The sequence below is a fragment of the Corythoichthys intestinalis genome, chromosome 17, assembly GCF_030265065.1.
Source record: "Corythoichthys intestinalis isolate RoL2023-P3 chromosome 17, ASM3026506v1, whole genome shotgun sequence".
Taxonomy (NCBI): Eukaryota; Metazoa; Chordata; class Actinopteri; order Syngnathiformes; family Syngnathidae; genus Corythoichthys; species Corythoichthys intestinalis.
In genome coordinates, this window is record NC_080411.1 from 23,386,184 (window position 1) to 23,411,834 (window position 25,651).

Consider the following 25,651-nt stretch of genomic DNA (forward strand, 5'->3'; position numbering starts at 1 on the left):
AAAAAAATACAATTTCCTTAAAGCAACATTTGAGCAAAGGGGGATTCAAGTGAAGCAACGAAGCAACGTTAAAACAAGTGCAGAGATTAATAACTGCAAATAATGCAGAGTAACCCCGGCAATACAACAAGTGCTGACGCTCACACCCAGTTTCCACCTGATGGGTTTTACGAGCAGAGCATCTGTGGAGCGGCTTGATCAGTTCACGCGAGGATTGCAAGATCGCTCGAGAGGAGCGGGTATTTAGAGATAAAAATAAAACAACCATTTGCCTTTCAGACCTCACATGTTAGCATGTCACAAAAATGTCAGTTTTTTTTTCTGGGGAAAAAAAAAGTCTTGTGCTAAAGAGCAAAACAATTGCAATGACAAAGATTTTAACATGTATTTTACAAATGAGATGCCTCAATGAATCATTTTTTTTCATTTTGGGGGGTGACGATGGCTCCTTTGCTGGGCTGCAGGAGGAAGGATGGGCTGCGCTGCCCCACCATGTCCTCCCTCCCTCCCTCCCCGGGCTGGCTGGTTGGGGGTTCTGGCCCTGGGTTGGCGCCTGCGCTGCCTCTCCGCTCGTCTGCGCGGCAGCCACGTGTTGGGCAGGGATCACTTGCGGCTGGATGTGATTGGGCGTGCTCGGGTGGGGGGTCCCGGTGCCGGGATTGGCGGTGGGGCAGCGTAGGGTCGGTTGCCAACGGGCTTACACTCACAAGGGATTCACCTGATTACTGGGTTCTAGATCAAAGAGCTGATTTGTGTTCACAGGCCCCCCACATGGTGTCAACCGGAAATACATCTAGCTGACGATAACACCAACATATTAATAGTTCGTGTAGGCGTTCAATGTATTTCTTGTTGTTGTTTGTGTTTCTTTTCTTGTTTCTTTTCTTTTCTTTTCTTCTGTTCCCCAGTAACCCCTTTCTGTTCGCTGCTTTGTCATAATAAACGAGGTATGTTAAATGATCACAATGGGAGTATCTCATACTCTCAATATGAAACATTAAAACTGTTCAGACCAACCGGACACTTAGACGTCCATTCTCTGTGTCAAACAGCTGAACAGGACAGGTTTAAAAAAAGAACAAAAAAAAAACAAAAAAAATACAGAACCACAGTTACGAAGAGTTATGTAAATCGTGATAGTGTCTCAACTAGGCCTGAACGATATTGGAAAAAACTATTGCTGCGATTTTTTTGGGGTTTGCGATATATTGCGATATCATATTGCGATATTAAAAAAAATGTACATATATTTTTTTCAAGAAATTATCACAAGATGACTTAAATAGCTGTTTGGAAAGACTTTAGATGACTCACCATCACCACAGTGTACAGTCACCCCTTGTTTTTCGCGGTTAATGGGGACCAGAACCCGCCGCGATAAGTGAAAAACCGCAAAGTAGCGCACCTCCCCCATTTTTTTTTTTTTTTTTTTTTTTGTGTGTGTTTTTTGTGCCCAATGTATTTATTCAGATTTAGCATTGGAAAGAGATACATATAAGACATGTTTTTTTCTCACTTTTCCCCCCAAAGTGATTTAAAAAATGTATATAAATAAATGGTTTTTAAGCACTTCAAATGTCATAATTATGATAAGTTTTAAACATAACTGTCCAACCAAATCATTTTTGAACAAGAATAAAGTACTGTAGCAGATAAATGCTTGGCTTTATTAAATGCTTCTGTTTATCTACTTTAGCTGTGACCGTTGAAGTGACATGTAGAAATTTCAAACTCCTCATGATCACTTCTGGCATTTAAATGTCTCCAACGTCCCCACAGTACACACATTCATTCCTGCGCGGCTTCCTTGCAACTGTTTAACAAGTTAAACGATGATTGACAGATGCCCGTGTGAAGTCTGCTTCTTTGGCCAGATCAAAGCCATCGTTGTGCCGCAGTGACTGAGAGGATCAAAAGGCTGGGAGAGGGAGGGTAGGAGGCTGTGTGCAGACCAGAAAGTGAGGCGTATGTGGATAAAAAAAAAAAGAAAAACTATCGCACGTGCTTGCGATGGGACTATTGCGCACACGCACATCGCGATGGCGATGTTTAAACGATATATCGTTCAGGCTTAGTCTCAACTAGACATGTGCCGATTGCCGGTTTCAAGGTATACCGTGGTATGAAAACGTCACAGTTTCAAGACCACAAACATTTTCTTTCATACTGTCCCGAAGGTATTAGCTATTTTTTTATGTCACAAAATGCAGGGAGAAATCACTCGCTTGCAGCTGCAAGGGTCAATCTTCCCCCGCCAGTTTTTGCTCAGTGTCAGTGAGTCAGCTGTGCTACACGATGGATGGAGGAGGTGGAACTCCTCAACTTTTTCCCCCCATCGAAGAAAAAGAAATTGCTGGTATGGGAATACTTCGGCTACAGAAAAGTTGCAAACAGCCGCGGCTTGGAGTAGGTGGGCCAACCGACATATAAAAGATGTTTGCGGAGAAGGCAGTACCTCCAATATGATTTCGCATATATACAAAATTAAAGGTTAGTAAACAGTGCAATGAACGTTTCTCACCAGCTACTAGTGTTAAACTCCAGCGTGTTTAGTGTGTCAAGCGGAGGTAAAACGTGTTTTTTTTCCCTCTGGCAACTGTCTGTATTGAAAAAGAGAGTGTTTATAATGTTAACATGATACAAGTCATACACACGCTGCTTTTTATGGGAAATAATTCATTATTTTTGTTCTGATGGTAATAATGTTGAGCTATGGCTGTGGGTTTAGGCTCACCTAAAGGACTGAATTGATTTTAATTTTATTTAGAATATTTATTTATTTATTTATTTTTCATGTATTTTAACTTATGTTCCAATTTGCTAATATGCTTTGAAAAATAAAAATCCTATTCAATGTTTTTTTTTTTTTTTTAAACCCAGATATCTCAAAGTAACACATTTTAGATCAGCAATTGCAATGCCATGATACCGTGAAATTTTGGCTTAAGGTTATCATACCGTCTGAATCTCATACCTCACATGCCTAGTCTCAACAAAACATAAATTCGGTAGTTTAGGAATCGGCTGCGATGGCAGAGAACTGAACTTCTAGGGTTTGCAGCATGTTTTTCCTGAGAACATTTGCTGATTTCCAACTTTAAAGTTCCATGGTTTCATCAAAATATCCTTAGTTCTAATTAACTGCAGACAATATGTATTTTTCAGCATTTCATTGTGAAGATTTATGCTTTTTTTCTCCATTCATTTATTGTAAATGGTATAGTTGGTCAAGTTTCAAAATGTCACCTTGGGCTCTGAGACAAGTAATTTCTTTTATGTGAGAATAAAAATAAACTGCCACGTGTAAGCTCGCTTTTCAAATAAAAATGCACATCCTTACCCGTGTTGTGTAAGCCGCCTCAGGGTCGTCCTCCAAAACTCGAGACAGCCCAAAATCAGACACTTTGCACACAAGGTTACTATTGACCAGGATGTTGCGAGCTGCCAAATCGCGGTGGACGTAGCCCATGTCAGACAAGTACCTGCATTAATTAGTAAAAAGGATGCTGATTTTACTGCTCATACAGTTGTGGGTCAGCATGGGATCATTTTTATACCTCATGCCAGATGCAATGCCGCGCAGCATACCAACTAGCTGGATAACAGTGAATTGACCATCATTTTTCTGGAATAAATAGTACAAGAAAATGAACGTTAACAAGCACATATTCAATGGGACACTTTAAGCAATTCAATGTCCCCCTTTATTATTATTATTTTTAGTAGCTATATAGCAGACAATAATTTTTGGACAATAAGGCGTTCTTCAATATAAGCTCCACACACCGAATAATTACATACATGTTTTACATTGAAACGATTACTATCCTTACAATCAAACTACTTTCCTTGCTGATCCCATGTGTTTTTTGTATGAGTTCCCATTACTTTTATGGCTTCTTTGCCACCAATATCTACAGTTTAATATGTATAATGCTCCACTTTTCATTAAATTAGATGTTAAACCTGATGTATGACAAAGCGCATCCGCTTACTGCATTGTCAAAATGGTGCAACAACTAATTCAGAAGCCCATCCAGACCCTGGCAGTGTCACTTAAACTATCCTCAGTACAGCAACCATCCATGTAATTACTTGACAGGCTTTACTGAATTCTTCTGCCTGCTGCACCTCCTCCCTTTGGCACTCAGGACCGTCCTGAAAGCACTTTTCACTGACCGTCTGATGACATCCTCAAGAATTTACAGTTCCAGTTTGACACCGCAGTGCTAAATCAAATATTTTATATTATATACAGTATGTATATATACAGTTTTTCAAGCCTTAACTGCCTTGATCATTGATTAGACATAGTGCCATTGGAACACATGAAAAGCTAGAAGTACTTTGCTTGAGAGATCGTTCCGAATTGACTGTCGAGACAGCTGGAACATAATTCCAGGTCACAGTTGTGCCAATCAAATGAAGTATGTTTGCACCAAGTAGGTACAATTTGGTTTGAATGTCTGAAGTTAATGAGGCATTGAGCTGGAATAATAAAACCTAATTGGACGCATTGTCATTCACTGATGATCTTCTTTGCCAAACAACTGTGGTTCAGCATTTGAACAACTCCTAAAAAAGGTAAACACTTTCATATTTTGGCAACAATTGCCCATTTACTGATTACTTAACAAGCTTTCCAATCAGTTGTTGCAATCTTATGGGGATGAAAATGAAAAAGCAAACCGATAACATTTAGCTTTTAAAAAAAAATAAAAAAAAAAATAATTACTATCGTAATTCCCCGACTATAAGGCGCACCCGTGTATAACGCGCACCCCAAATATACTTGTAAAATCTAGGGAAAATTATTGTACGCGTGTATAACCCTAATTTTAGCACCAATAAATACAAGAACACAAGAAAACAGCTCGTGTACAGATAGAAAAATGTCATTTTACTGACTGGTGAAACACAGCACAAGCATAGCACATTGGTAGTTCAAAACATTACCGTAAACTGACAATATGACAATAATATAATCTGACAACTTCTCCAACTTACCAAAATCCAGGAGAAAACAAAACAGATGTGACTTTTCTTTTAAGAGCTGCTGTATAACTTGCTCATTTCATCATGATGAATAAATGTTTCCTCCATTGATTGATACGGTAAAATGAAAGTGAGAACGTAAGTCTGAAAACCGAGAGAGCTCATCGCTGTCGACACGACAGTAACAATAGGAACTATTGTTATTTGGGTTTCAGTTTCCTGAAGGACAGATATAGTTGACGGACACAAGAAGTCTTTGTTGTTACGTTTGTTATGGTCAGTGTTGCGAAGCTGCAATAAACGTTGACTGAAATGAGTTCAAGAAACTAAATTCTGTGCTTTATGAAGAGTGAAAAAAGCAGAATTTAACACAGACGAAATCATTCGGCCGATCAGAGTGAAGTATTACCGAAACCAAATGGTGACGTCACGTACTGTAATGGTCGGCAACGGATCACCGCATACGTTTCTTCAACACAACATGGACGTGTCAATAAAAAAAAATAAAAAAAATAAACGGTTTTTATGTACATATATAATATATATATATTTCTGTCTCCATCCATGTACCCGTTTATAATGCGCACCATGATTTTACTAGTTGATTTTTGGGGAAAAAAGTGCACGTTATATTCGGGAAATTACTGTACTTTTCTTACCTTAAGGAATGTATCCAATGACCCATTCTCCATGTATTCAGTGATGATCATCACTGGTTTGCCTGAAAAGGAAAGTAGAAAACAACAACAAATATTTAAACAGAAAAATGGTTTCATGACAAACTATATTCAAGTATTAAAATTAATCATATTCATCTTTGATTAAAAGGGAAATAATGATCATTATTTTGTTATTTATATCAACACTACTTTAGGTTTATTAGGGAAGTTTTTTTTTTTTTTTTTTTTTTTTTTTTAACTTTGTTGCAGGGCAATTATTTAAAATGAGTGGATGTACTGTAACGTAAGAATGAACATTTAATAATGTTCTTGATTGCACATGTGTAAAATTAACCAAGTATCAGTTATTTGTGACAATTATTATCATACGTAATATTACAGCAGAATGGATGAAGTTTGTCCATAGGCTCCTGCTTCAATGCAAGTATTTTGTTAAATAGAAAAATGCCAACCAGGGAAGGGATTTAACTTTGTATAGCTAAGGTCAAGTTCTGAATCAACAGTGTCACTCCTGGTTGGTGGGAAGTACCGTAATGCAGACTATGATGTGTCAAAATTTTCCAAAAATGAAAATCCTAATTCCAAGCAATTAATCAAATTCTCTATTCGACAGTATTGTAGCAGCTACCACTAATATAAATAAAAAAACAATCCGTTTTTGTTAAGAGTACACATACTTTTGGTGACCACACCCTCCAGTCGAATGATGTTGGGATGATTAAATTGACCCATAATTGACGCCTCCCACAGGAAATCACGTCTCTGATGCTCCGTATATCCTGCTTTCAACGTCTTGATGGCGACCTGCATCTCCCTCTTCCCCGGTAACCTTAGTGGTCCACTGCACACCTCACCAAACTCCCCTGAGGCAAAAAAAGACAGAGCATCTTTACGTAGCAACTCACCTTGACCTGCAAACAACTTGAAAACCTTGAAAATGCTTCAGTTTGGGGATTTTCTTTTACATTTAAAAACTAAATAAAAATACAAGAGCACTTGGCATTCATTTCATTGGCTCTTTTGACATGAACTAAACACTCAATCCGCATTTAATATATAGTATTACAACTGATAACTTCAGTAAAGACAAATATAAGTTTAACTACAGATGATATGCAAAATGTTTGTTAAATAAATGACCAGACATGTTTTTATGACACTGATAACTGTAAAAACTGTAATTTAATACTATTTAATATTTAATTTTGGTTGTTAAAAAATAAATAAATAAATAAATATTCCTTTCAGTAAATCTGTGTTGCATGCAATCAATTACTGAACATCCAAAAAGGAAAGTGTTCTCAATGTCCTTACCGGGTTAAATAAAGGATTACCATACTTTTCAGACTATATATTTTTTTCTCTCCATTTGAACCTTGCGGCTTTTATAACAAAGCAGATTATTTATGGGGTTTTTTTTGGTGGCAAACAAGATTCACCGTTCTTGTCAAAACTTAAAAAAAATGACGTTTTATTTTCAATTACTTTTGCTCTGGAGTTCTTGCGTGTGCAAACACAAATGCTTCCTGGGCTTTGTGCTAACATTTCAATTTGTGAGAAAGCAAACCTTTCCATGTAAATACCAATTATTTTCAAAAGAAGACGTTTGTTGCTACTACAGAAGAACCATTTGAGTCGAACCAGGGGCGGAGCCTTGGGGGGGTGCTGGGCGTGCGCAGGGCCGGGGCATGGCTAGTAGAGAGGAGGGGCAAAAACAAACTTAAGATGACGCCCGGAGCTAGTGTTTAAAGGCTACGTCTAAACACACCTTAAACCTAATGGGTATAAAAATGGGCAAAATACCCCGGAGAAAATTAGTTTACCTAGTGTAGACATGTTAAAATAACTCTACCAGCATACCACCCCCCTCTGCTTGCCTGCTCATCTGTAGAGTCCTGCAAGTGATGATCCACTAGCACCCAGAAAAAAACAAAGTGCTTGCACTAATTTGATCAAAGGTGACCTATCATGGCATTACATTGTTTCCACTATTTCATATATAAAACAGATCAAAATGAGTGAGCTACCTAGTTTAAGTTTGTTATCTATGCTGTTTGTGATTTGATGATTGCAATCACTTTTGTGAGTCACCATGTTATGCAAGTACCTACTATCTTTGCTCTTGTTATTTGGCATTTCAGGAGAACCAGGTGACTGCTGTGTAATGTAAAAGGTCAGTGAAACATAGACAAGTTTGCAAATGGCTTCAATTAAATTTTGGAGAAATCCTTAGGTATTTTGGAACCAGGATTTTAGATGTTCAGGCCCAATGTACGGACATTGATTTCATAAATTGTATACAATGGGCACATTTCCTCTTTCTCTGACACAGGCCAACAAGCCGCGCCAAGTTGTGCTATACTACAACACCTAATACTGTGTGTACTTGTACATTAATAGTGTAGCTTGCTGTCATTGGCACCAAATGTGCGCAAGAGATGGATAGCGCCCGTGGGTCAAGTGTAAAGTGATTGAACATGAGTGCTTAAAGAACGTCCTCTTCTATTTCGTTCCCTCTGTGTGCGTCTGTGTTGCAAGTGAACGCTCGGTTAATTCTGCTTCCCGATGGTAATAACCCTTTTGACACCCCACGCCAAACGATCAATACGCAAGGTCTTTACAGTATAAAGACTTGCCCAATGTATACTCTCAACAGAAAGTCAGCCACTTATTGATGAGAATCCAGCTGTTTGTAGAGGAAAGCAAAAAGGACCAACTTGACCAGTAGAAAAAGGACATTCTGGCCATTTTAAAATAAAATGATCTTGGAAACCACATAAGAAGGATGTGAAAAACTAATCAAAAATGTAGAATACACAAACACAATATACCTTTAAGTATCTACAAGTCAAATGTAATTTCTTAAAGGGTACATGTTCTGTACATGTTATACAACTCACCAGCTCCAATGATCCTTTCAATAGAGATGAATGAGACATCAATTTCTTGGGCAAATTCATGCACAGCCTGATTAGGGTCTTCGTAAGTGAGGGGGTCAATGTAGGTACGCACTCCAGGGAACTTTACTGCAGACACAAATATATGGCATTTTTAAAATTTAGATACACACCCACATTACTACTAATACATCAAACACTTGCAGATTTGCTCAATATGTTTGTGATGAAAAACAGTAATCATATCACAAAAGGTGGACATGTGCCTACATACAAGAACACATACTACATGACATTTACTCTACTCAGACACCAGAACAAAGTGCAATTTTTTGGTCAGGGATATTTCATGTTTTTTTTGTTTTTTTTTTAATGCTAATGTGTTTTTAAGAGGAATGAGCACTTTACGTTATCCTTTTTGAAGTTGCGTTTGCGCTGCCATTTTCAAAGACCTAAAAATTGCAAAAAGGGCGTGCCAAACCTCATGATTTGATTTTGATTGGTAAAGTTTTATCCAATCATCTCCCAGAAGTCGCAATAGCGTACCGCACGAATGCTATTTTTAGACCATGACGTCGCCATCGTAACGCAGAAGTGGGACATTATAAACACGCCCTCGCATACAATCCATATTATTTCTTCTTGTTTTCTCTGGTTATCTTTCAAAAAAGAACATGCCAATCAAACCCTGCTGCTATGGAACTTGTACAAATGACTCTAGACATTACGACATATGAAGGATGTTTTCTTCATATGGTTCTCGAAACCAAAAACTCGGAGGAAAAAATGTGAAGAATGGATTAAGTTGCTCGGAGGTCCAAAAGACCAGTTTAACGCCAGCAAGGTGAAGCCATTCACATTTCATATGCAGTAAATATTTTGTTGGAGGCCATGGTCCTACAGAGGACAAAGAGGTAAGCCATTTTGATATTTTTATTTATTTTTTTAGCCTGGCGTTTTGCCGTTCTGCTTCTGTCTGACAATGAATGACCTGAAAAATATTAAAATGGTATCTGACTGCCACCGTTACCTTTTCTGTTGTAGAAACACATTTTTAATAAGAAGGAAGTGTAAATACATTATAGAATTAAGATTTGTTATTAATTGAAAAAATTTAAACTGTTCGTTGGCTGTCACTGAGTAGAATTTGCGATCGCTACACAAAAATAGCAATGTAAAGTGCCCCCAAGAACGGTCAGAGACGTAAGACAACCAGAGGATATAATATAAAAGAAAGATAGGGCATGTGGTGGTAAAGGATAGATTGTTAAAACAGATGAATATCATTTTCAGTGGTGTAAGGCAATGCACACAAGAAAAAGGTGTCGATAAAAAAGCTAATTCCGGATCAGGTCGGCTCGTCTTTTTCAGCGCTCGACACACAAGCAATCTCAACTGAACATTTGCATGTTCTTCCATATATTTACCAGTGAATTTTGCACCACGGACATCATTTTCGGACAGTATTGGTAGGTTTAGTTCAGTAAACATCTTGTTCGTACGCTATTTCCATTCATTTACTATTAGGGACAAATGGGAGGTTGACCAACCGAGCAACAATTGTGAACGTCATGAATATTAATGAGCAAAAGTGAAGTGTTGCTTGCAGTACGCCATTGCAATTAAATTCAGTATATTTACTGGTTTAGAGACGCGAACCCGTCATGTCCTTCCGCGGCATGGTTAGATCTGAATGGTGCAGCATTGTGCATGAATGATGGCATATTGCCAAGATGGTGCCAAACCGTTAAGTTTGAAAAATAATTTAACAGTTCTCATGGTCATTAAAATATGTGTATTTTTGGGGGGGAGGGGCAGAAACTATACTGTATATTGATCATCAGTGTTTGTAAATATATTTCATATTTAGATAACTGTATCTCCCTAGTTAGCAGATAAAATAAAACAATTTGGATGAAATTATTTGTCAAATTGGGCAAAACGGATATACAGGAGGGAGCGGTGCCAGGGGTAGGAGGGACAATAACTCGTTGAGGGTAGGGGTATGCCAACTTTGACCGGAGGCTATTAAGGATGACTATGTAAAATGAGTTTAAATAGATATGAAGTGTTTTTTGGATAAGAGTTTATTATACCTTCATGGTTTAAACTATTACTTTGGAAGAAAATGTAGGTTCAATGTAACATTCTGTCTTCCTATAATGAAACTATTGTCTATGAGTGTAGCAGCAACACACACTGGCACCGTGTTGCTTCTTATGAGCCAACATAGCAGTCTCGGTCATGCCTAATTGCAACAGATGGGGTGCAGAAAACAATGCCAAAATGTTGCCAAATATATGAAGCCGTCAAGATGGATAAATGATCATTGCTCTGTTTGGACTGGGCTAGTATGCCAACAATGAAATGCCCTTAGGATCTTTGACTGTACTGTCACACAGACACACATGGTTAGGCCTTGAGGGGTAGAATAACCCATACTGACTTGGCCAATGTTTGAACTCAAATGTAAACTGCTGATGTTCTCTCAACCCCGATTCCAACACGCACACAAAAATAATTGGTGCCAATGAAACATACTCATCTCTACAAATTTTTCTTTGTCCTATTAAGAAGTGTGCTGTGGACTTACTGTGACCATTATGGAAATGCATTTTTTCCTCTTCAGGATCTTGCTTTGCTTTGCTGTAGCCACACCTCCTAAGAAAGAGAAAACATAATTAAATGTGAAATTATCGCAAAATTCATAATCTTTTTTTTGAATGGCGTTTCTTCGGCACGCCACACAGCCTGAACTGATTGACCGATCGGCACTGTTCAAATATCGAACCGACCAGAATTTTCGCGCGACGCAGGGACTTTATTGAACGACCCCAAAAAAGTTTCCATTTGCCCGCAAACGCTGATTTTTCAAGAAAAAAAAAAAAACACATTTTCAAAATGCAGTGTGTGTAATGTACAATTTTTGACCAAATCACAAAATTTGGACATCAAAAATTCCGGGATTGGAAGGGGAATAAAAGTTGTATGCAGAATTTGGAAAAAACGTCCCGAGAAATTCGCCAAAAACTGTCCCATTCATTTCTAATGGGATGCCATTGCCAGCCTTTCGAGTCCAAATTTTCCATTCATCTGCAATGCCATTTACTTTGCATTGAAGACCATGCAAACAGATGCCAATGAGGACGATGCACGTCAATGCAATTAACAGCAATGTATGTTGATTATATTGATGCCAATGTACTTGGATTCCATTGACGCATATGTAAGTCGATGCCGTTGATGGCCATGTACGTCCAAATTTTCGATTCATTTGCAACGGCATTTACTTTGGTTAATGCCATTGACAGTTATGTATGTCAATTCTATTAATGCCAACGTACTCTGATTCCATTGACGCATATTTAAGTCGATGCCATTGACAGATAGGGGCATCCAAATTTCCTAATCAATTCCAATGGCATTTACATTGCATTGACGCTCATGTACAAGGATGCCATTGACGGCCATGTATATCAATTCTATTGATGCCAATGTACTTTGATTCCATTGACGCGTATGTAAGTCGTTGCCATTGACGGCTATGTACGTCCAAATTTCCCATTCACTTACAATAGCAAAAAAAAAAAAAACTGTCCCCAAATCAACGGGGAGTGACCTGACATCAACAAGATATGTACCCAAATCAACAGGAAGGGACCTGATAGGACCAGGATATATCCACAAATCAACAGGAAATGTCCCAGAATCAACCTGGGCGGGGCTAAGATCTGTATTTCCCCACAGCAAAGCCCCATCGTAATTTCTCCAGAAATTGCAGTTTCTAGTTATTAGATGTTGCATTTTTTACTATCATAGTCTGAAAGTGTCTTTCAATGTATAGTTTTGTGAATTTAACAGCAAACTGGACAGAAAAGTGTGCATTTAAAATGTAGTTCATATAGTCAGCAGAGGAGCAGCGCGACAGGTTAGTGTTCAAAGAAGTCAGATGACTATTTGTACACACCTTCCATTTCAAACATTTTTCAACGTTTAGGTTTCATACAAAATAGAGTGGTTATGTTTTTTTTTTCCAAACATAATTTTGTAGGTATAATGTGGCCATAAAATAAGGTGTTCTTTGTAAATGTTTTAAATGAGCAAATTAACATACCGTAATCCTCTTGTTGTTTTTAAGTGTATCCAAAAATATGTTTGTGCCAGTCATAACAATTTCTCTATGTCAATATTTACAAATCCAAGCCTTCAGATAAATGAGCTGATTGCCTAAAACAAAGAAGGCTGATTTTTGTACTTGAAGCCATGGATACTTTCACACACACACACCCACCCACACAGATTCATACTGTATGGCACAAACTAAGCAGATACTGAAATGCCAATGAAATGACTTATTTGGATCCAATCAGGAAATGTATTATGCCTGCCACAAATGTTGGATTCTGGTTAGGAAGTTTGGATTACACTTAGGAACATTGTGTTTAAATATAAGGCTGTCCTTCCTGTTTTGAATTTCCACATTTTCCTGTGCTTTAGTTCTCTTTTTCTGGGCTTTTAGGCTTTCTCACACATGGCAAAACCAGGTTTTTCAGGGTAACTAAAGACCGTAAATTGTATATAAGTGGATAAGTAAACCTTCAATGATTGTTCCCTCGCTAAAGGAAGTCCATACTGTCTTCAAAAAATGTTCATAGCAAATTGTATTTTCTTTTTAGAGAGACAGCGAATAATTTATTTACCCGCTTAACTAGTTTCAACTACTTCCTGTAATCTTCTCACATAAATTGTTGAAATAGCTTGGCTTAGTTTTGTATTCATGCATGCAGCTTCTCTCTATCAGACAGAGAAGACAGCAGGCTTTACATTGGCAGCTGGATATTCAGTGTACACATTCTGTGTGTGTGTGCCTGTGTGTGTGTTTTGTGTCTGCCTAGGGGTGTCTGGTTTGCCGGATCTGTTGGGTCAAGGGATTTAAGCATGCCCACTGCCCAGTAGCCACTCGGCCTTCAGACTTCCTGTATGGGGATGTCCGTGTGTCTGCATGTTAACTCATGTGGACATGGATCACCGTGTATAAGTGTGTCTACACATGTGTGCCCCGTTTCTATGTCAACGGATGTGTGTTAACAGTCTGGACAGTTTAGATGGGGAGGGGTTGCCTGTGGGCATATGGTAGATGGGTGCTGGATTGTGTGGCCCAAATTCAACAGACAAAATTTTGTCTGGTCTGCTTTTTACAGTTTTTCAATTCATCTAGCATCCTTGAAGATTTTTATTTACTTTCTTATAGAGCACAGAAACAAGTACACTTCACATATACTTTGTCATATTAATGCTGGCTCCACTAGAGAAGAATATAAAATTACATCTTGGAAGTTACCTTCAATGAGGTATGGTGTACATTTTATTATATCTCACCCCAAAATCGACCCCCTTGAACCAGGCATTAAAAAGCTAAGTGCAAATTCGGCAACTCAAAAACGTTCTTAAAAAAGTTAATATGCTGCTATCACTCAATGTTACCATTATATTTGCATTTTTTTTCTTGGCTCAAATTGCCCTTTCACCTTCAGTAACTTTTTGACTTTCATTATAAAATGAATTAAATGTGATATCTCCTCATAGCTTTTGACTCCGGTTTATTATCTGTCTTTGTTATTCTTGAACTCACTGCTGCCTTCGACACCATTTCTCACACCAATCTTCTCTACAAGCTCTCCTCCCTTGGTTTCACCCACACATCCCATTCTTGGTTCACTTCCTACCTGTCTGACCGCACACAATTTTTCAAATTCGGCCCTCACAAATCCAAATCCCTCCCTGTCTCCGCTGGCGTGCCCCAGGGTTCTGTCCTAGGGCCGCTCCTCTTCATCATTTACACTCTCCCCCTTAGTTCCATCTTCCGTGAACACAACATTCACTTCCAATGCTACGAGGATGACACCCAGCTCTACATTTTCTCAAAACCAAACTCTTCCCTCCCACCCTCCTCCCTCACCCTCTGTTTATAAGACATTAACTCTTGGTTCTCCTCTAACTTCCTCCTACTCAATAGCTCAAAACAGGAAGTCCTCCTTGTAGGCACCTCCGCCACGCTCATAAAATGACAAAACCTTCTCTATCACCATCAAGAATACACCGATCTCTCCTTCTATTCAGGTTAAGAGTCTGGGTGTCATCCTCGACAGCACGCTCTCCTTCCGCTACCATATCAACGACGGCACCAGAACAGCCTACCGGTACTTCCACCTTCACAATATTTCTCGCCTCCTTCCTACTGCCACCATACCGCTTCCAATGTCTGTAGTCTAATCACCTCCCGGCTCGATTACTGTAACTCACTGCTCTTCGGTCTCCCAAATAAGTCCCTCCAGAAACTACACGGACCTCCACCACACACCACATCATTCCCATCCTCGGTCAACTTCACTGGCTCCCAGTTAAACAAGGAATCAATTACATGATCCTCGTCATTACCTTCAATGCACTCCATGGCCTGGCCCCTCCCTACCTATGCAATATCCTCTTTATTAACAATCCCCCCCCGTTCACTTTTCTCTTCCTCTATCCTCCACCTTTCTGTCCCTCGTGTCCATCTCACAGCCTTTGGTTCCAGAGGTTTTAGTCGCTGTGCCCCCCAGTTCTGGAACGCTCCACCCCCTGATCTTCGCAATATATCTACCCTCTCACTTTTCAAATCCAGACTTAAAACACACCTGTTTACTCTTTCTACCCAAAATGATCCTTAGCTCTGTTCTAGCTTGACCTCTTGATTTTTTTATTACTTTTATCCTGCTTTTATTCTAATTTTATGATTGTTTTGTTGTTATTATTGTTGAGCTATTGTGTTTCCATCTTTCTTGTGAAGCGTTTTTGAGTGGCATGAAAGGCGCTCTAGAAATAAAATGTATTATTATTATTAGTATTATTATCTCCTGGTTGCTAGCAAAAATAGTCCATATTGCTGTTACTGTTTGCAGACGTCTACATAATAAAAGAATGAACTGATCAAAAACGTGAATCATTTGTTTTACGATGCCCAAGCCAAGTAAGTATGTTGGTACTCTTTCAGAGAGGCACAAAACACTGCCCAGAAACAGTAAGGCTCAGCATATTCTAGAACAAGGATCAATGATATTCATGAGTCCAAGCTCTGACAGTAAAGCATTGTGACCACAGCAGCTGCTCTACTTGACCTCCACAGTGGATGCGGCTGAGGGCTGCAGGTTGTAGCTGTGATACTGATGGATGTGGCGGCTGCACTGCGTACGCTCTTTACTGACCCTTTATATAAACAACATAAGTTTAACACTCCTAATGCGAATCCCTGACTCAGACAGAGTGTGATGAGGAATGCCTCATGGTATAGCGGCTGTGTCTGTGGACGGTGCATATGAAATCTATGCGTGTTGTCATAATAGTCAAAAAGCAACAAACACAGACTGTCATAACAACTTCGGGCCACGAATGGAAGCGATGACAACAACCTGGAGGTAATCATAAAATAGATCAGTGATCTCAAACCCACCGCATCAAGTTGAGCTACATCAACACAGACCTTTGCTATGGCAAAGCCCCTAGGAAGCATTATTCTGCTTGATTACACCCTCCAACAACCAGTTTTAAGGACCATATATGACTTTATCACAGATGTCATCATAACAGATCGGCAGACGATGTATTTAACAGTGTTACTTAACATTTAACACATTTTTAAATGACTATATTTCTTATTTCAGATCATATAAAAATGTAAATATTAACTATGTTAGTAACTTGTGTTTTCTGCAATATTTAAATCCATTTTACAATGACATAAAAAATAAATAAATAAATAAATAAAACAATCCAAATCATTAAAACATTCCGCAAAATTTGAGGAGTGAAGTTTATTATTGCTATTTTTTAAAGAAACATGTCTTCCGTTTTTTTTGTTTTTGTTGTTCATTTTGTAGTAGACTTGGTAGAAAATTATATATATAAAAAAAAAAAAAATTTTTTTTGGACTATAAGGCGCACCTGGCTATAAGCCGCCACCCACCAAATTTAACACGGAAACTGCTTCTTTTCATCGATAAATTGCACCGGACTATAAGCTGCAGCGGACTATAAGCTGCAGCTGTCCTTACTGTATTATGACATTTACACCAAAAGATATCAACTGGTAACACTTTATTTGACAGTGACGTCATAAGACCATAACACTGTCAATAGCATTAATGAATGCTTATGACAGATGTTATTTAGTGTCATTCGGCAAATTATCTCACTTTTGAATGGATGTAAAAGATCCGAGCTGGACATAAATGGAGTTAGTGACAAAATTTGCCAGGTGACACTTAATCACATCTGTCATAAGCATTCATTAATGCCCATGACAGTGTCATGTCACATTATCAAATGAAGTCTTACCTGTTAAAAGAAAAAAAAACAAAAAATAAAATAAAATAAATAAATCAACAAATAAGCTGCACTGGACTATAAGCCATAGGATTCAAAATGACGGAAAAAAGTTCTGGCTTATACTCTAGTCCAAAAATTACGGTAGTTTTTGTTGCAACTCCTCGGGGAAATATAAAATACAAACTATTTATATTACTTGTCAGCGTTAATTGTCACTCTAAATAGCCGTCTCCCAATTTCAAGAGTTATCTGTTTAATCCTGAGCCAATGTTACCACGCTTAAGTATCCTTGATAAAGATACTGATTACCTAGTTGTTCTAGATGCTGTGACTAGACATGTGCCAATTACTGGTTTCAAAGTACAGTATATACCGTGGTATGAAAAAGTCAAGGTTTTAAAACAGCTAAAATTTTCCGTCATACCGTCCCAAAGGTATTCGCTATTTTTTATGTCCCAAAAATGCATTTAATGCACATGTCCCGCTCATACAGTTTAAAATGACAGCACAGTGTCATGTGCACTTGTTACTTGTGTATTTTTGTGTTTTGTCGCCCTCTGCTGGCGCTTGGGTGCGACTGATTTTATGGGTTTCAGCACCATTGTGTAATTATTGACATCAACAATGGCGAGCTACTAGTTTATTCTTTGATTGAAAGTTTTACAAATGTTATTAAAACAAAAACATTAAGAAGGGTTTTAATATAAAATTTCTATAACTTGTACTAACATTTATCTTTTAAGAACTACAAGTCTTTCTATCCATGGATCGCTTTAACAGAATGTTAATAATGTTAATGCCATCTTGTTGATTTATTGTTATCATAAACAAATACGTACTGTATTTGTTTATGATAACAATAATAATGTTATGTACAGTATGTTGAATGTATATATCTGTCTTGTGTCTTATCTTTCTATTCCAACAATAGTTTACAGAAAAATAGGGCATATTTTATAGATGGATTGAATTGCGATTAATTAAGATTAATTCATTTTTAAGCTGTGATTAACTCAACTAAAAATTTTAATCGTTTGACAGCCCTAATTATTTTTGTTCTGATGGTATTAATGTTGAGCTTTGCCTGTGGGTTTAGGCTCACCAAAAACATTTATTATTATTATTTTTTTAGAATATATATATATATATATATAACTCAACATTATACTTATCTTCCAATTTGCTAATATGTTTTGAAAATTAAAATCCTGTTCAATGGATTTTTTTTTTTTTTTATTTAAACCTAGATTATCTCAAAGTGAAACCTTTTAGAGATGTAATTGCAACACCGTGAAACTGATATTTTGGCTTAAGGTTATCATACCATCAGAATATCATACTAGCACATGCCTAGCTGTATATCAATAGGTAAATAGGTGAAATTAACGCTTAAATTTTTTGAGTGCCTTGAAGGTAACAACAGGCTCTACAAGTAAAAACCCCTTTATGTAACAAATGACAATGTATATATCATGATCATTTATTTTCTTAATGCATTCTTTCATTCAGACAATATTTTCAGAATATCAGTCCTAATATAATTTTCTATTTCGTACGATACACCCTTACCGTCCACTGAGTAGAAATCCAGCCACCACAGCCAGGAGGACGAGCGCCAAAGTGATGGCCACTGCTACTATTGAAGCTTGGGCCCGTTCACTGGTAGCTGTTACTGCCAATGGAAAGAGATTAAAGCTGGACTAAATATCCAAATGCATCCACTTGCCCATTATTACACTGCCTTCACAAAACAGTATGCAGTCAAGTACAGGTGTGAGGTTTTTGAGGGTTTGGAATAGCCACACTTGCCCACTCATGCTCACTCTCTTACTCTGCATCCAACATTTCTCTGTGAACTCACAGTAAGGGCTTGTCTGGAATTCAAAACGGCGGCTAAAAGCGCCATAGCCTGCAGATGTCCTGGCTCGCACCTGTAATACACAAAGATACAGGTATAAACAACACTGAATATTGCATGCACTATTAAATTACAATGCATTGTTTTTGGTGTCATCTCGTTATGATTAATCAATTTCTTTGTGAATTTTCTAAGCATTTGTCCAACCTGGAAGATGTAGGCTGAAGAGGGTTTCAGGCTCTCCACCACCATCTCTGTCTCCCTGGATTTTATGATAGTGTAGCTAGAGTCCTGCTCCTGTTAGGAAAAAAACAAAAAAAAAACATTGAAAGCACACATTTAAGACATGTCTCGTAAGGCTTGCAATTTATTTTTCTTTTTTATTGTACTCAATGAGCTTTATTCAGTGTGTGTTATGCCCGTGTGTAAGGATCAGTTTCGCAACTGTAACCTTATCAGGTTTAAACAAGGCTAAATGCCCACTCCATTAGCCAGAAACCATTAGCTAACCACTGACCACAAACCTTGCTTTTTCTCTCTATCTCTCCGGTATACCTTTATTATGACCTTCCCAGAAAAGAATGCTTACAAGGATAAAAGCGAGAGAAGGGGGAGGGCACAGGATCAGTGAACTGAGCTGAAGCATCAAATTGCTCTATTTAACAATGTCCACCTTAAAAGCAGCTTTGGGAAAGTGAACGTTATTTTCACAAGGTGCCATTTAAGTGTGAAAACATCAGCAAAATGATGATACTACACACTTTCTTTAAAAAAATGGGAAAAAAATCAGCATCAGTTATTTCTGACCAGGTTACGTATTGTAGGAATGGCCGTGCATAGACTTGATATCATTACAAAACAAAATACAAATTAATTTGACAGCATTACCTTCTCAAAGTACTTGATCTCGTATTCCAGGATGATACCATTAGGTCGGTCTGGTTCTGCCCAGGAAAGTGTGATGCTGCTCTTGCCAGCATGACCTTTTCTCACGACACTCACTGGGGAAGGTGCTGCACATAAGGGCACATATACGCATATAAGCACAATTAAAATTTGGAAATAACAGAGCTCAAACCGTAGCACCTCATCTTTAGTTAAATGTATGTCTAGCAAATATCAAAAAAGGCCCGGATTGTTGATCCTTTTAAGAACTTCCAATTGTACTCATTACGGCAAGTATGTGTCCATTTACACTTTTTGTATTCAAGCTCCTTCGGGGATGCTCAATTGTTTTCATCTCACTGAGTAGTTCCAGCCAATGAGAGGATTTCTAGGCCAAGGCAGCTCAGCTACAATTTTGGCATTGAGAAGCACGAGTGCCTAATTAAACCATCTAGTTAAATCTTCAGCGATTCAATCAATGCTGGCAGAAGAGAAGGCGAGTAGAACCACAACTCTGTCAATCTGTCGCAGTGCTGAGTGAGCCCCAACACTGCAAAACACCCTAAGCATTATTATCAGCATTCTTCCTAGTTCATTCCTGGGTAATTTAAAAAACATGTGGAGATGTACAATTACAGTACCGTAATTAATTCATTGCTGAATGCTTTCAAAGCAGATTTCCCCATATTGTCAGATGTTTTAGAGCTTTACATGACCCACAGTACAGATTATTGTGGTTTGTGACAGTAAGCATTGAACCTACGAAAAGAATCATCTTTGATTGAAAAAAAGAAAAAAAAAGTTTCAAGCTCTTTTGTTCTATATTCAATGTCCAGCCCGCAGGCTATTTGCGGCCAGCTGTCGATGTTGCTGTGGCCTACGGCATATTGTATAATGCATTGAAACGAAACTTTCCTGGACTCGATATATTGCCGTGTGCAGTGAGAGTATTGCCTTTTTTCATCCCATTGACAACCAAACATGTTCAACGAACCGTTTTGAAGCTTGATAATATTTATTCAACTTGTTAGGATAAGCATTAAACAGAAAATGAGACAATAGTTTTATACTTGATGATTCAACAGAGACAGTAGGTATGGTTTAGGTGTTTATGACCTTTCTACACACTATGCTCAAAAAAGGTAATATACAGTAGACCAACAGTTCAAAATAGTGAATACAGTGATCCCTCACTACTTTGCGCTTCAAACTTCACGCCCTCAGTCCATTGCAGATTTTTATCAGAAAAAAAACAAAAAAAAAACAAAAACAGATGAACTGTCCCGAGCCAATCCTGTAGTCTCACTCTCCCTCCTTCCATCCCTGCTCTTTGTTGGTCAGGCAGTGAGTGCACTGGAGTTGCTTATTAAAATTAACAATGACTGACAGACAGTGATGTTTGATGTTGCGAGAGAAGCGAACTTCAAAGCGCTGCATGCTTCAATCATCGTTTAACTTGTTAAACAGTTGCTGTGGCAACTTATTGTGTGTAAGTGAGCAGCTGAAGCGGATTTGAGTCGACTCACTCAATGAAACATTTAATAAGGCCAAGCATTTTTCTGCTATATTCTTGTTTAAAAATAATTCGGAGGGACAGTAACATGTTTAAAACTCATAATTATTAAATTTCAAGTGCTTAAAAACCATTTGTTAAAAAATATGTATACCGTACATGAAAGTTCTTTTTTGATTATACTTTGGGGAAAAAAGTTAATCTTACATATCTGTATTGTAAATCTGCATTGACTTATAATGACTTTCATACACTGGTAGTGTATCGTAGTATATATATATATATATATATATATATATATATATATATATATATATATATATATATATATATATATATATATATATATATACACTAGGGCTGTCAAAATTATTGTGTTGATTATTTTTTTTAAATTAATCACATTAAAAGATTTGACGCAATTAACGCAGATGCCCTGCTCAGACAGATTTAAATGACAGTACAGTGAAACGCTCACTTGTTGTGTTTTATGGAGTTTTGCCGCCCTCTGCTGGCGCTTGGGTGCGACTGATTTTATAGGCTTCAGCACCCATGAGCATTGTATAAGTAATTATTGACATCAACAATGGCGGGCTACTAGTTTATTTTTTGAATGAAAATTTTACAAATTTTATTAAAACGAAAACATTAAGAGGGGTTTTAATATAAAATTTCTATGACTTGTATTAACATTTTTCTTTTAAGAACTACAAGTCTTTCTATCCATGGATCGCTTTAACAGAATGTTAATAATGTTAATGCCATCTTGTTGATTTATTGTTATAATAAACCAATACAGTCCTTATGTACCGTATGTTGAATGTATATATCCATCTTGTGTCTTATCTTTCCATTCCAACAATAATTTACAGAAAAATATGGCATATTTCATAGATGGCTTGAATTGCGATTAATTGCGATTAATTACGATTAATTAATTTTTAAGCTGTAATTCACTCAATTAAAAATTTTAATCGTTTGACAGCCCTAATATACATACATATATATACATATATATACATATATATACATATATATACATCTTTCCAATGCTAAATCTGAATAAATATATATTTTTTGGGGGGTGGGGGCGTTACTTCACGGTTTTTCACCTATTGCTGTGGGTTCTGGTCCCCATTAATTGTGAAAAACGAGGGATGACTGTATATAATATACATGTATATACCAACTAACACAAAAACAGTTCAGAAGATAATTTTTTGTAAGGTTAGGTAATGCACCCATAACCTTACCAAAGCATTATACATACAATCAAGTTTCTCGAACACACACATCTATATACAAACTGAAAAGATTGTGAAAAAAAAATAATATTGAAAAAAAGTTTTAAAACATATTTACAATAAACCAGTTCAGTTCAATTTCTTCAGGCATGCCGCTCAGTTTCATCCTGGAACAGAACACAGGGCTCACACAGTCCCACTTCCGGGAGGTCACCTTCTCCCTTAGCCCTTTATACACCTTTGTCACTCTTCTAACTCTCCTCACTCATCCGAATAAAACGACAAAAAATCTGGCTCATCATCTTCCTCGAATTGATAAACCCAATTGCTTGCGCTAAATTTAGTTTTCGATTCATTCAGCACATTTCGCAAAGTTGTCTGCTCAATCCAAAAGGCCATCGCTCACTACCTCACCTCCCTCTCGTTAGATGGCGCCTCGCTCGACAATATATTAAGTTTTCGGAGGACGTCCTTCCTTTGTGACCTCAAAATGGCTCCTGGAATATAGTTGTTCGTTGTGCTTTCCTTTTTGAAAAAGGACAAGAAATGATGGCAATATGGACATAAACACATGGTCCATGCAGCATTATAATGTTTCTGTATGAGCGCAATAAAACCATAAAACTCAAATGACATTATCTCCCGTTTTACTTAGTCGATTGACCAAGTAAAAACGGGCATGGACCTCAACTTCCGCAGTTTGAAACGAGACCAACGAGCGGCACGTGTGTGACGTAATAGCCCACTGCATGTAACACGTCACTTTTGCTCATTAATATTCATGACGTTAGAAACCGTTGCTAGGGCGGTCAAACTCACGTTTGTCCCTCATGCTAGATGCATCTAAATAGTGTTCCAACAAGATGTTTACTGAGCTAAACCTACCAATTCAGTCCGAAAATGATGTCCCTGGTGCCAAATTCACTGGTAAAGATGTGGAAGAACATACAAATGTTCAGTTAAAGAGATGGCTTGAGTGTCGAGGGGTGAAAAAGACAGGGAAAAAGAGCCTACCTGATCCTGAGGTAGCTTTTTTATCAACACCTTTTTCTTGTGTGAAATGCCTTACGCCACTGACATCTGACAATGACATTGTCTTGTTTGAACAAGCTATCCTTTACCACTATATGCCCTGTCTTTCTTGTATTTTATATCCTCTGGTTGTCTTACCTCTCTGACCGTTCCGTTTTTCTGTAGCAATTGCAAATACTTCTTTGTGACAGCCAAAGATCACTTAATATTTTAATCACTTAATATAATATAATATAATATATATATATATATATATCCTGTGTGGAGTTTGCATGTTCTCCGGGAACTCCGGTTTCCTCCCACATCCCAAAAACATGCATGGTAGGCTGATTGAGCACTCTAAATTGTCCGTAGGTATGAGTGTGTGCCTGAATGGTTGTATGTCTCCTTGTGCCCTGCGATTGGCTGGCAACCAGTTCAGGGTGTCCCCTGCCTACTGCCCATAGTTAGCTGAGATAGGCTCCAGCACCTCCGCGACCCTCGTGAGGAAAAAGCGGCGTGGAAAATGAATGAATGAATATATATATATATATATATATATATATATATATATATATATATATATATATATATATATGTATATATATATACCCACACCCGCACCAAATTCTTAATTCCCAGTTCTCAACAACTAAATAAAAAAAGATTGACTCACATATCTATCATGATATTTATAAACAATCTGACTTTTGGCAACACAGGTCAGACCAACAGTGGCAGTCAGACACCATTTTAATTTTTTTCAGGTCATTCATTGTCAGACAGAAGCAGCAAGGAAAAAATACGCCACGCTAAAAAAATAAGTAAAATATCAAAATGGCTTTCCCTCCTCGGGGCAGGCAATGGATCAGGATTATCATATGTAGGACCAAGACCCCCAACAAAATGTTTACTGCATATGAAATGTGAATGGCTTCACCTTGCTGGTGTTAAAACTGGTCTTTTGGACGTCCGCACATGTTGATCCATTGTTCACATTTTTTCCTCTTGAGTTTTTTGCTTCGGGAAACATATGAAGAAAACATCCTTCATATGTGGACAGTTGTTATGTCTAGAGTCGATTCTACTAGTTCCATAGCAGCAGTGTTTACTCGGCATGTTCTTTTTTGAAAGATTACAGACAGACCACAAGCAGTACTGGCATGGGTTGTATGCAAGCGCGCTTCTATGTTGACCCCCTTCCGGTTTACGATGCTGACCTCATGCAGCCTTGAAGTCTAAAAATAGCATTCGTGCGGTACGCTATTACAGCGTGATGAGAGTTCAAAGGTGAAATGCGCGCAGGACACGTCGACGCATGCGTAAACGTGTCGCCGCCGACACGTCAGATTTGAAAGGGTTAATGACAGTATCTAATGGAGAAAAAAAAAATCAAAATGTTACCTCCCATTTTTGCTTTTCATGCCACGTGTAGGCAATTAAAACACATAATAGAGAGAAAAACATATGTTGCACCCTCTGTGAGAAATATACTTGTATGCATGCCTTTTACTTGACAGAATGTTGTAGGCTTAGGTTGTGTGTGGATTTGCAATCATTTCCATTTTTAACAGTTTTTGAGGTAATTTATTCTGGACGCTCTCAAGTCAAGTGAGCCGGCTTGCGTGAGTCTGCATCCGTCACTGAGCCATCCTGTTGTAACCTGAGCTCTAAACCCATTTCTCAGAGGGACAGTTGGAGAATATACGACACAAGAGGCTTTTAACCAGGCAAAATGCTCCCTCTGGCAACATCTACACTGTGTGTGTATGTGTGTACCATCAAACGACGTGTAGGTTTCGATAGTCTCAGCAGAACTCTACAGGGAATAAATCACTGCTACAAACACAGTAACTTTATCCTGAGTAGATGGTTGCACAAAAGTCCTATCTTCAACATCTTAAAAGCCTGAAACTAAATACCAACACACATGCACACACTCTTTTTTTAAATACTGTAAAGGCTTGGCTGCCATAATGACAGACTCTCTTTATTTTCGCTGCAGATGAACTGGTCCATAATGTAACTGAAGTGAATTTAAAACCCGCAATGAATGCACCCATAATGTTTATTGTTTAAAACATTATAAAAAGCGTTCCATACAACCACGCAGACTGTAAAACCTTCTGGTACAAACATATTATTTAAAAGTATACATATTATGCCTACAGTTGACTAGGGACACGAGCTGATAATAAATTGTA

General features: G+C 37.9%; 1 protein-coding gene across 3 annotated transcripts in view; it reads right to left on the minus strand.

Moving 5' to 3' along the window:
- The window catches only part of LOC130905114 (ephrin type-A receptor 5), a 130,722-nt gene that overhangs the window by 24,907 nt on the left and 80,164 nt on the right, over nt 1-25,651 (minus strand). For all 3 annotated transcript variants that reach the window (XR_009061034.1, XM_057818148.1, XM_057818147.1), the window contains exons 6-15: nt 19,683-19,807; nt 19,002-19,091; nt 18,798-18,867; nt 18,506-18,608; nt 11,166-11,233; nt 8,576-8,701; nt 6,353-6,538; nt 5,655-5,716; nt 3,558-3,625; nt 3,341-3,482 (exon numbers count right to left, since the gene is read on the minus strand). Coding sequence is in view for 2 of the 3 variants with exons in the window: in XM_057818148.1 (XP_057674131.1) it covers nt 3,341-3,482; nt 3,558-3,625; nt 5,655-5,716; nt 6,353-6,538; nt 8,576-8,701; nt 11,166-11,233; nt 18,506-18,608; nt 18,798-18,867; nt 19,002-19,091; nt 19,683-19,807 (1,040 nt within the window). In the remaining variant the exon portion in view is untranslated. The remainder of the gene's footprint in view (nt 1-3,340; nt 3,483-3,557; nt 3,626-5,654; nt 5,717-6,352; nt 6,539-8,575; nt 8,702-11,165; nt 11,234-18,505; nt 18,609-18,797; nt 18,868-19,001; nt 19,092-19,682; nt 19,808-25,651) is intronic.